The following is a 13,402-nucleotide window of genomic DNA, read 5'->3' on the forward strand; positions in this document are numbered from 1 at the left end:
TACCCAGGTAATGACTGTGTCAATGAACCACTTCAGGTCACTTGCAGGTGTACCTACCAGAAATTTGCCAAACAAAAGCAAATTTCTATTTCTTGTATCCCTCAATACAGGTCTTGGAAGTAGCCTGTATTAAATAGAAAAGGATATGAAATAAAGATTTGTATCCATGTACAAACCTCTTGCTCTCATGTTAAATATAAACACTATCTCTTCTCAAGAGAGATCTAAGAAAGATTAAAAACTAGCCGTAAGATGTTTCCACAGCACAGAAGTCCAGTAACTCCTGGTTTGAATGGTGCATAGGGTGGAGAGGTGAGGGAAGGAAATGGTAAAATTAAAGCTTTGACCACAATAGTCCCTGGAATAAAACCACACATGCTACCAAGAAGCCACATACATTTACTGCATGAACATGGAAAAGCAAGTTTTTAAAAGGCAAGGTGGGATCTCTTCTCTGCCTTCTGATGGGCTAGACGATTAAACCTCAAAGCAGAACAGATACTGTAACGATGTACTCCTGGACTCACTTTTTCTTTCAAGGTTACGGAAACAAAACAAAACTTTTTGTTCTTCTTTGTACTTCTGGGCTCTTGGTAGGTCGATCAGCCACTGCTTTGTCACCAGAGTTCTCAGCTGGGTTTACAAATGGATGTGTCCAAGACTGCCATCTGGTGGAAATGATAGACATTGAGACCATTTGCTTCTAAGTGACTAACGGCCAAGTCCTATTTTGGGGGTAGAGGGACAGTTCATTTATACAGCACTAAGAAATATGAAATAAGGAACTAATTTAGGAGAGCAGACCATATAAAGAAAACTCAAACTGTAGTTGGGCTTTATAAAAACTTCTGTAATTAGAAAGCGTAGCATCTTCCTGAAATGGACCTAATCCCTGCTCAAAATATTACCTGCCAGCAATTTAATCTATGCATTTTTAAACACAGCCAACAGTGAGATACTGCCCACATTATCCAAAGCTCATCCTGAGGAGTAAACACATTCAACTTTTGTTGCTGTTGTTTAAAGTAGAATGAGGGGCACAGATAATCAAATATATCATAAAGCTGATATTCAAGATGACAGTACAGTGACGTGGAATGTCCATACAATACAAGCAAATGGGAAAGGCTGGCTTCTGCAACAGCTGGAACCATGGGGCAATGGGAGAGTTAGAGGAAGATGCTCTGTTAGATTTTGATCCTTAAGTTCCAGTTGTATTAAATGTTTGTACCTGTATTTACTAAAAAGAACAAAGTCATAAAGGAAAAATTGCATTTACTTACTCATAATATGAAAACATTGTCAGTGAATGCAATTGAAGGTTGGTAAAACTGTTGAAGAAAATGATAATATTCTAAAACTTTTGAATGTACACGACTCCGTACAGTTCATCAAATTTAGCATGTAAGATCTTAACAGCTTATATGAACTATCTTAAAAACTTCAAAGTGAAAGCAAAGAAACCTCACCAAATTTGAGTTAACAATGGCCCCTCAAGGACAGATATTCTGATGAGTAAGAACTCTACAGTACTGTTCACATCTGAGCCTCGCAGCCCTCTGTGGTCCATCTCCCACTATAGCTGAGAGCACTTACTCTGCCAGAGGGAAAGCTGCCCCAGTAGAGGGAAAACCACGGCAGGATCTGAGACACAGGGCGGCTGTGGTGACGCTGTGCTTACTTTAGGAGTTCAGTTATTCTTGCACCAACAAACCACAAACAGCATTAGAGCGAGGTGGAGGAAATAACTCATGACTATGTAAGACTAATAGTTAATTTGTTAAATTTAAAGAAAAATTAACAGAATATACAAGCAAACTTTAATAAAAGATATACCTAAACAAATGAGACTAAAAGTTCACATACTATATAACGAAATAATTGGGAATTAAACCAGAAAAATACATTAAGATATTTACCCACCAAACTGGCAAAGTGCAAAATGAAAAGTGGAAGAAGAGATGGGCATTGTTGTAAACTACAGGTATAAAACTGACACCATCATAAAACAATTCAGAACCATTTAATTGATTTTGTTTCTATATTTTGTTTTCATTTAAAAACTCATTTTTAAAAAATCCCAGTACATGACCAGAAAATGAACTCTAAATGAATGGGGAATCTCCACCCCACAGAAACTTGGCACCAACAATCTATAACTCCTATTGATGAGCTTCCCAAGGATTTATTGGTGCTTGACTAAAACAGACACCTGACAACATTTCAATTGAATATAAGTTTATACTTCCTTGAGAATAAAACCATGTAACAGCAACTTGAGCTTTAATAAAAGGGAAATGAGCTTGAACTGGAAAAGAATTACAGAAAGCGACACTCACTCACTTTATAACTGCTACACAAACTTCACGGGTGTTAAGGTTTTGATGTCTTTTCTGTAAGGGAAAACTTACAAGCTCACCTTCCCCAATGCCTCTCAAAGAGTCACTGGTCTAGCTGTAATTCCTAAACACTGGAGGCTGAGCCACGGGTGAAGGTACACAGCAAGCTCCGTTTCAAAAAAAGTAGCTAGTCTTCTAGAAAAGTTCATCCGCACATGACATACCCTCAGGCTGTCAACGCTAAGACCGCACACATTCTTTTGTTGTGTATCATAAGGAAAAACGATGTTCCGACTTCAGAACAAGGCTTTACTAAAATTCATTACACACTACTGTAAGTAGTACCTAAGACTTAAACCTTCACTTACATTGCTAAAGCAGCGTGATCCTCTGGAAATAATTTCAAACACCATTTGAATGTAACAAATGCAGTTCAACAGGACACAGCACTTAGTCATGAACTAAACTAGTAACAAGCCTGACAAAGTGGGCAGAGCGCCACTAATCATTATGGCTTTGCCAATGACAGCAAAATTCAGATATTATAAAATAAAGCAACTTGTAATCAATTTAAGCTTTTAAAAAAGCATTTAATAATATATTTCTCTCATGGGGCTATTCTTCCTTGGTAACATCTGCCTTAAATTAGGAAAGTCTAGAGACAGTCACTTCAAAGGAACTGGTATGTTGGGATTAGGGTGGACCTGAAAGACACTTTACCTGAAGACAATTAAGGAATTCAATATCTTAAATGGGACTGTTTTTAAAATATAAGAATAAAAGGTCAAAATCAAAATGATATTAAATATCCTAACTTTGACTAATGATTAAGACTAAATTTTCCTTTTACCCCAGGATGTAACACAGCCTGACATGGTAAAGAAGGGAGTCATGAGGTGGATGAAATTGAATGAGCAATACAGCGCTCTACTGTTCATAAGTACACAACACAGGGGCCGGCAAAACGACTCAGCGGGTAAAGAAGCCTGTCGTCAAGAATGACATGAGTTTGATCCCTGGGACCCACACGGTAAAAGGAGAGAACTCAGTCCTGCATGTTGTCCTAATTTCTATGTGTACTTTGGGGCATGCATGCCTACACACATAGACACACAAATGACATATATACAAAAGAAATATATAAAGCAATATTCATGAGAAGGCACCCAATTTTAGATTCCAAATGGATCTATTAAGAGAATATAAATTAATTCCATTTTTACTAAAAAGAACTAAATTCAAGTAAAATGAAGATATTACCACCAGGAATCAGCATTTGAGGCTATAGTAGCTAACAAAGTGGTATTTAGAGTTCAGACAAAAGGCAACAAAATATAGGTAGTAGAAATGGACCATGCATGGTTAGGTAAGCAGTATTTGATAAGAGACATGGTGTTGACACAGCAGCTACATGAAAAAGAGATTGTCAATACTATGAATCAAAAAACAAACAAAAACCCTAGAGATGTACATGGAGAAAGAAAACTTTCAAAACTTCAGGACGAGGGCATCTTCCTGTCTGCTGTCAACGCTTCCTACTCAGATCCAAGAGGCCCTGCACTTTCTCACTGTGGCATTCAAGATGGATTCAACACAGTGAGTGGGGAAACATGGAAAGACCTGGGCAGTGAGTGACCTTGTCAATATAAGTGCAGCCTGCTTACTTCAGAGCTTGAAACAAACAGATGCAAGGAATGCTCCCACTCACCGGGACTGGATCTCTAAAAGCTCATACAGCAGGCAGCTCAGCATGTGGCAACTGGGAGGCTGAGAAAGAACTGTCCTGAATTTGAGGCCAGTCTGGACTAAAAGGGAGAGTTCTAGACCCACAAAATAAAATATCCCTCAACAACAAAATCTCAACCAATTAAAAACGTAAGAAAACATTAGAGATTATATATGAGATGATTTCATAGAAACCATAGGGAAAATGTTAAATAACAAGAGGCCCCATGTGCTACTAAAGTAACAAGTGATGAAAAACAAAGATATAGAGAGTTTGAGCTCACCAAACAAAGACTAGAAACTAGAAAAGACAAATGGGAAAGAGACTGACTCAAAAGAACAATGGTGCAAAGGATTTGAGAACTGACTTCAGAGAAGGAACTCAGAAGGCCTATACACATTTTCACATGCAATGAGAAATCTGAATTGTATGAGGTACTGCACCACCTGCCTCACTGACGAAACTCAAGGTTCACAATATGGAGTATCAATGAGGATAGAATGGGACGGATTGGAAACACCAACTTGGAAATATGAACCCTTAACGACCCAGTCATGAAGTCACCTTATTTCTAGAATAAGCAGTATTAGTACCTGCCCAGAGCACATGCAGGATGCCTGGTGCACTACGATCTGGGATTTGCAAATAACCAATACTTGAACGGTACAGTCACAAAACTGAATACTATGCTTGTTAACAACTCTCTTTCTCAAAGAGGGGGATATAGAAGAAACTTAACAGGTTAAGTTTAAACCTGCGGCTAGGAAACAATTTCCTCTTCATAACACACCCAAAACAAAACATGGTGGGTGGATCTGTAGGGAAGGGGTGACGGTTTTGTGCTTGAGACAGGGTTTCTCAACTATGTAGTTCAAGCTGTCTTCAAACCTGTAATCGTTTTTGCCTCCTACTCCTGAACACTAGTGTGCGCTGCCAAGACAAGCAGGGACAGCAATGATGATCTCTTTCAAGAACACCACTTTTACACACAGTGGTGGCACACACCTGAAATCCCAGCACTCAAACGGGAGTCAGAGATAGGTGGATCTCTGTGAGTTCAAGGCCAGCCTGGTCTACATAGGGAGTTCCAGGACAGTCAGAGCTACACAGAGTAACCCTGTCTCGGGGGGAAGGGACCAAACCAAACCCAAAACAAAACAAAACAAAAAAAAAAAAAACCCGAATGAACCCCACTTTTCTTTTCCACCTTCCATGTACAATCCCATCACCACTAACAACTAAGGCAAGTGCTTTTTCCAAGTGTCCTTTCTTATAAGAGAAATTATTTCATCTGCCAAACATACTTAGGACAACTGACTTCCTAATTTCCATCTTCTCAAAGTTAGTCTGATTCACCTCTAATTCATTCACCTTTCAAGAGATGGACCTCTGAGTTTGAGGCCAGTCAGAGCTTTGTGAGACCCAAACAGGAAAAGACAGAAGCACTCTGGGGTTGAGAACAAGAAGCCATGAAACACACATCAAGGAGAGCTTAAGCTTTACTTCGAGATCACACTGACATAAATCACCAAAAAGGGACAAAAACAGACCCCTTAGGCTGCTAGGAAGCATGAGTCTTTCCTGTCTTGCTGAAGACCCTGGGTTCGATTCCCAGCAGAACAAAAGCAAATAAACAAACCAAAACCGATTACCTAGTCTTTTCTTTTGGACTCAAAGAAAGAATATTTCTAAATATTAATCTAAAGGTAAATGTGGAGGGTGGGGAGACAAGCACGGAAATAAAACGGCTTAAATTCTAGTGTGATGACCACTGCACCCGGCCACCTTTAAATACAACAGATTTCAGTACACCTAGGGATTCCTCAGCTTGTGTAAAAATTACAATGTAATTTTCACTGAATACTATTTGGCTGCCTTCAGTAAATTTAGGGGATCCTAAATTTGAGGCCACTCTAGCTATATATCTATCAAGACCACCTTGAAACAAAAGTAACTTCTCTCCCTAAGCATACATCGTCTTTAAAATCCTGTGTAAAATGAAGTGATTAGTACTGGTTCTAAGGGACTATTATTTGAGTTGTGCACTAAACTAGCCACCTTTCATGGGGGAAAAAACCCAAAACCACACTGCTAATGTCAAAGAATGACTGACAGGCTGTGATTATCCAGGAGACATTTCTCTACAATAAACGAATTGAGCGTGTCGCTCTAGGAAAACAACTGACAGTATTTGTTGCCAATGATAAAATGTCACCTTTCAAAAGAAAATTAAAATACTGAAAACTCTCTTTCCAACACCATGAGCTTGATAGCTTCTCAATACTTCCAAGATTTAAAAAAATCAATTATATTAGCAAATAAATTTAACTACTGCATAATAAAAATGTCAGCATTCAAAAAATTATGCAATTCAGTATTTTCTAAATGGCCAACATGCACAGATAGAAATCTATCCTCACATTGACAACACACTGAGAGTCTTCTCAAAGAAAGGCTTCAACCTCCACAGTCTCTTTCCTAGCTAGTATCTGTGTACTGCCATGTTTCTACAAACACCAGAATGTGACAGGCAGCACACAAAGAAAAGACATTTAAAAAGCAGAGAGAAGAATCCAGCCCAATGTTGAAAAATAAACTGGTGCCACTTGTTTTTATGTCACTTCCTTTGTTTACACTTGGAAAGTTACTGTCACAAACCAATGTTATTACTACTAACAGGGGTTTTATAGTTCCACATAAAGTGCGCTTTAAATTCCAACACAATAAATACCAGTAGAATCCACAAAGCAAAAAGTTCTTTGTGACATCTAAAATTTAAGGTTACAAATGGGTCCTGAGACAAATATCAGAAAAAACTGGACTACAAAGTTCACAAGAGTAAACATTAAACATGGATACAGTCTTTCTACCACGAAGACCACTACCCTCCCGTGGCATTAGCAGGAAGTTTGGAGCAGAGAAGTTAACTAGTACTGCCCTACCTGGTCTGGCTGATTTCATTCATCTATGTTCATATCAGGATTTCACAAGTATGCCAATGATACGGATTTAAAACAGCCAAAGTTGCACTTTTATTTTTGAAAATCACACCAAAGAGTAGTATGTCACAGTGTTTTAAAATCAATTCTTTATTTAAGTAACAAGTTGGTTACTGCATCGTAGGAAACATCACAATACCATTCTGAACAGGTACTCTCAGTACAGGGGCGGAGCAGAGTGGAAGGTTAAACATAAACCATTTTGCATTCTTCATTCCCCATTTTTTTAATACCCCCCAAGCCCCAATAAAGGGACAAGTAGCTCTTTAACGCCACCATGTAAAGCACTTTAACTTACAAGGCTGAAATCTAAAGAAGAAATAAAACATGCTGTGGCAGTAATTCCTTTCAGAGCGAAAACCAGGTGCACAGGAACTCAAGTGGTCAGGAAAGCCATCTGTATCCAAACATGTGGCTCCCAGACAGCTCAGGAAAATGATACAGAAATACCATGAATTCCATTTTGCGCAGGACCAGATGATGACTCATTTTTAACTACACACAAAGGCAACTACAACCTGCTGAAACACAATTAAACAGAGAGGAAAATGTTTACAAAGCATCTACAACATGTAAACCATGTATAAATGGATACATTCACCACTTCTCTGAACTCTGGTAACTTCTTTTTGATAAATATTTACTCTTCATGTTCAGCACTGACTGAATTTAATACATGCAAAACTGAGGGAAAAAAATTCCAAGAAGTCCAACTTATTGTAAAAATAGAACTAAATAATTTAAGTACCTTATGTGACAGCCACTCTGTACCGTGCCCAATGTTATAAAATGAAAGGTTACTGAACCCATGAAAATATCTCTGTAGATTTCCCTTAGATCTAAAATAGATGCTTTTAAATGTATTTATAGTATTTCAATGTGATATTCTGCAATTTTTAAAATAACAGTTAAAAATTATACCAAATTACATAAAACTTGTATCTTAAAAGCTGAAAAATTAAAACTATAGAAACCCACATGTAAAACAAAAGGAAAATCACAATTTACATTATAAAGGCAAATCTCATCAGAAGAATTTGAAGCATTAATATGACAAAGCAAATTATAAATAGTCATAAATTAATTCATGTGGTTTCAAAAGATCTAGAAAGAGTTAAAGGATGTAGTAGACATGCATAAAATTTGTAAGGGTTTATATTATTGCCAAAGACCGTATCTTGAAGCAAGGCAATGTTACAAAGAGAACATTATTGGAGAACCCAGTTTGGTAATACAAGGAAATTGGAAAAAATTTAAATAACAGTAATAAATACATATTCTATAGTAAATTGCTCAAATGAAATTAAAACCCACAAAACTACAAAAAGCTTCCAACTTGGTGAACTGAAAAACTGGAACTTTTCTTACAATTCTTTACTCTTATATGCTTATATGCCATGTTTTGTTTTGCTTAAAAAAAAAAAATATCTTCGGAGTATAGCTAACTATATTCCAATGCACCTCAGGCACATTTGTTATTTGTGGTAAAAATAATTCCGTTGTTTTCTAGGGCTAAAACCTCACTACAGTTGTAACCAGATGCCTGAGCTGTAAAATACTGTAGAGTGCAGGCAATGCTCTGCGTGGCGATTACCAGGAAATACAAATGGGACAAATAATGGGAAGGGCTAACGGTTTCTGCTCATATCAAAAAACAGTGGGAATCCAAAGAATATTTCCCCTTGTATTGAAGAAAATGTGATTAAAAGTTTTTCCCCCAATTTCAGAATCAAAAGCATTTTAGAAGGTTTCTAAGGCTATCATGGGTCTTCTAGATCTCCAGCGCCCTACAAGAAGAGAAAAGGAAGAATATTGTTATTATGTACCTGTACCACTCCGGGTGGACTGACTTTCAAAAGAAAACAAATTAGGTGAACAAATTACCTTCCTTTCTTTATTAGAAAAGGTCATTTTAGCAGAGAGGTGTGTGTAATGTATACTGTGTGCATACATGTGTATCAAATATAGAAAACTGTTGGGCTTTGTCCCCTCCCCTCTTCACCTAATGGCCTTCCTTTCTCAAAAACACTTTAAAAATATTCAGGCTTGGGGAAAAAAATGTATCAAAACATCAGCTACATGTGAAGATTCCAAACTTTTAAATTGTGGTACCTTAAGCAACTTTACACATAGACTATCAAATAAAAACCTAAGTTAATGTATAGCAAAAAAAAATTGTTTAAAATATTTTGCAATTTAAATTATCTATTTTAACCAAGGCAAACTCAAATCTATTTTTAAAACAGCTTAGGATTCGTACATTTGCTAATTAATGACTGATGAATACTTATAACGAAACTGGAAAATGTCGCAACCTTTGATGTGCTCATGGGAAAGCTTTCTTAAACAGCTACATGTGCCAAACTATTTGAAAATGAGTGTTCCATACCACAGAAAAAGGCAGCAGAACTGAGGTACTTTTAAGTAAGCAAGACCTATTTTTTAATTAAGATGTTTTTCTCTTTCGTTGATAACAGATAATCCAAATTGTTCGGAATTTAATAGTTATAAATTTAGTTTTCCAGTATCCCGAACCTGATTGTTAAATAAATAAAAACTAAAAAAAGTACAACATGCATAGATTATTCCACATCACATGCTTTATTTGGACTTAACACTGATAATTTCATTCTAAACACTTGGTTGACATACATTTTTATATGTATAGTAGTAAGCTATACAGAATATACAGATGAAAGCTATGAGTAGTACATAGTTCTTTTAAAAATGTTTCATAAAGAATACAGAGAAAGGAAAAATAACCACACATCCAGTATCTCAACAACTTCTAAAAATAAAACTACAGAGATGTAAAATATAAACAAATCAAACAACACATAGATTATCAACTCTGAAAGAAAGTTATAGGCCAGCACCAGCCATTTTTTCAAGAACTAAAATACTAATTAAACACAAATGTATTACAAAGCTAACTACGCATGTATGCTATATAAATTAAGCAGTGTAATTCTACATTAACAAGTTTTTCACAATGTATAGTTGTCTTTCCAATCAATAATTTCTAATCCTAGTTATTAAGAATTAACTGCTGACTTTCATAATGGCAACCTAATTTCTGGCATACAATGCAAAATGATATATAACTTCATTAAATTCAAAATACTATAAATAGTCAATTTTAAACTATCATAAAGGTGTATGCAAAGGCCTTTAAAAAAACAAGGCTATAGGAATATAAGAAAACTAGTTTTCCAACATTCAAATAACAAAATGGTTATATAAATGCACACATAATACTTCCTAAGTAAAAACTGTCAAATCAAGATCACAAAAATATTACCCAAAAAAGGTCATATTTTTTCACCACTCATCTTTGTCCCTGCATCTTCATTACAGCTGTCTAATTCACCAAGACCACTTTCTGATTCAGTGAGTCTTTCCTGCATGGCCACTGGGTTTTCAGTGTCACTGTTCGAAGCAGCAGCTGCAGCAGCCGGGTCGGCCGGGCCTTCTTCTCCCTCTACTTTAGCTAGCCTGTAACTAGTCAGCATCTCCTCCAGAAGTTGTCGGTAGTTTCCCCTATGATTAATTCTCATTTGCCTGAGAGCTTCCACCAATTTTCCCTGTGATCCACTTTCCTCTGCTTCATCGGAGGCCTTTTTTTAAGATTTAAGACCCCAGCGTCAGTAGACAAACTAGGATATCACATGTATTTTATAACATCACACAAAGCACTATTTTTCTCTACCATAAGCAACACAGTTAAGCGAACATTTTCATTAAGTATCAGTTCTTACCTGTGCAGATTAATAAAAACTTGTAATTAAGTTATTGTTATTTTTAGTCAATTACCATGAATTAGTTTGTCTTATTCTAATTACCATTTGAAGTTTAATCTGAAACTTTGCTTTTAGAATTCTTACACGAACATTTTCTAAAATAACTTACTTTTAAAAAATCGCAGGCTTAAATGACTTAGTTCAAAGGGAAACAGTGTTTGAAAGCGAGACAAAGGACAGAAGAGCAGTCATCAGAATGTTAGTGTCTTCATTTCTGCTAAATGGCGAGTAGGAGAACAGATAGAAAGCAAAACTACAAAAATTTAAACTGGATTCTTTTAGAGATTTAAAAAACTTTACTTTTTTACTTGCCTTAAAATACAGTATTTTAATAAAGCCACCTCTAGATAAAATTAATTATTTTAAACCCTAATACTGGAAATTCCACAGTTTTTTGAAATTATGACTACTCTTAAGTAGTCTTACGTATTCTTAAGCAGTCTTCTTAGCAAAGAAGGATCTCATTACCTGATGAAGTGAATACAAGGCAGCCTCACACACATGCCCCTCCTGGACACCATAATGACAGCCTCATACATGTGTCCATCATGCACACCATCACGGCAGCCTCATACATGTGTCCCTCACGTATACCATCATGAGTCTCACACACGTGCCCCTTTTATGTACACCATCATGAATGAATCGTATCATGCACTCTTTCCAAAATGTGCAATAGAAACCTAATTGCCCTGGCTTTCTATGTACCAGAAAAGAGGGATGGGAAAAGTAACACCAATGGAACCATAAGAAAACAGTAATGCAAATTCAGAAAGTAGGTTGGGCTACAGGAAAGCTGGCAAAGGCTCCTCAAAAGTGTCAAGCACAAAAAAAACCACAAGCTTGATTATGACCATGACTTGATTGTTTGAAAACAATAGCAACAGTTATTTCAGGAACAAATAAGAAAATTTAGATTTGGCATTTTATGGAACTATAAAATTTCATTTCCCTAGATATAATGGTATTATTGCCACATAAAAATCATTCAGGTTCTAAAATAGGCCATGCCCTGAAATGCTAAACAGGCAAAATACTATGATGCCTTTAACTTGTTTTCAAAGGGTTAGTTACAAAAAGACTTGATACATACTGTATATATTTCAGATATTAAGATATACAAAGAAACTAAAACAAAATGTGAACACAACTGAAATCTGTAATAGTCACTGTCATTTCAATTTTTAACCTATTAGGAAGTTATCACCACCAATGTTAGGAAAATTTTTAGAAAGGTTATTGATGGAAACTCTAAGATACAGTCTCAACTACCCTTGGAGACCTAACATTAATAAATCCACATATTAAAAATTGTAGTGTTCTCTAAAAATAGGTAGAGAAAGGACCCACGTACTTTAAAAAAAAAAAAAAAAACTGTCCTCATGGCAAAAAAACAAAAAATGAGTGTGTATTCTTATGTGTTTTGGGTTGTTCATTTTTACATATTTAAAGTGCTGGGAAAGAGGTGAGAGAGATGGCTTAGTGCTTAAGAACACTAGCGGCTCATCCAGGACACAGGTCAATTCCCAGAATCCACATGACTGCTCACAATTGTCTGTAACCCCAGTTCCAGGAAAATCGAAACCCTCTTTGGTTCCCTAGGCACCAGGAACATAAGTGATGCAGACATATATGCAGCAAAGCACCCATTTTCATGAAATAAAATAAAGTGCTTAGAAAGATAAGCATGATGATACAATCACAAGATAAAGGGTGGTGGATTATGCTTTCAATCAATTTTCCTATATTTTCTATATGCATATTATTAACTATCAAATTAACTACTTCTGCAGAATGAGTTCTCTGCTAAGACTTTCTTACATATTTTCCCTTTCCCCTTCTACTGCTAAAAGATGTATTCCCCTCAGGCTCCTCATCTGTGTTCAGGAAGAGCTATGATTGAGGTAAACGCGTTTCCAATCACTGTCAGTTTTAATCTGATCTTCAAAGAAGAAATGTTCCATTTAAAGGTGCATCAAAAGCCTGCCCTTCCGTCCGTAATAAACAAAAGGCTTCCCTATTATTTTTAAAATGAACTGTAGGACATCAATACCTACTTCGAATGGGCAATGACATACATGAAGAATAACTAGCCAGATTTCACTGTACAATCACGCCAAGGTCTTTAAATTAAATAGACACCAAAGCTCTATTTCAAGATACAGAGAAGCAGAGGCTCTAAGTATTTTATAACCTATTTTGTAACTCTGACATATAGCCATGGCTTAATAAACCTAATTCAAGTTGGACTGGAATAAGGCTGTAACGTGAGTCCATTGTGGTGAGTTATCGTACGTCCTTTACACTAAAAGCAATCCGCCAATACAGTAGTGGCGGTTTTACAAGAGTAGTTACTCCCCCGCCCCCTTTGTATTTTCAAAACAGGGTTTGTGCAGCCCTGGCTGTCCTGGAACTCACTCTGTAGACCACCCTGGCTTCAAACTCAGAGATTCACTTGCCTCTGCCTTCTGAGTGTGAGAATTAAAGGCCTACACCAACCCTGCCTTGAAAAGGAGTAATTCATCTCTTAAAAATTCA

The 13,402-nt window shown here is 36.5% G+C and overlaps 1 protein-coding gene across 6 annotated transcripts in view; it reads right to left on the minus strand.

Moving 5' to 3' along the window:
• Positions 1-392: 392 nt before the first annotated feature.
• The window catches only part of Ppm1b (protein phosphatase, Mg2+/Mn2+ dependent 1B), a 54,767-nt gene continuing 41,757 nt past the window's right edge, over positions 393-13,402 (minus strand). For 2 of the 6 annotated variants that reach the window (XM_057786888.1, XM_057786887.1), the window contains one exon: positions 7,134-8,851. In XM_057786888.1, the coding sequence (XP_057642871.1) occupies positions 8,836-8,851 (16 nt within the window). In that variant the 3' untranslated portion in view covers positions 7,134-8,835. Of the gene's footprint in view, positions 669-1,268; positions 1,332-7,133; positions 8,852-9,642; positions 10,682-13,402 lie in introns of those variants that run through there. The other 4 variants (XM_057786889.1, XM_057786872.1, XM_057786886.1 and 1 more) reach the window with 3 other exon arrangements.

This window comes from Chionomys nivalis, chromosome 1 (assembly GCF_950005125.1).
Source record: "Chionomys nivalis chromosome 1, mChiNiv1.1, whole genome shotgun sequence".
Classification (NCBI taxonomy): Eukaryota; Metazoa; Chordata; class Mammalia; order Rodentia; family Cricetidae; genus Chionomys; species Chionomys nivalis.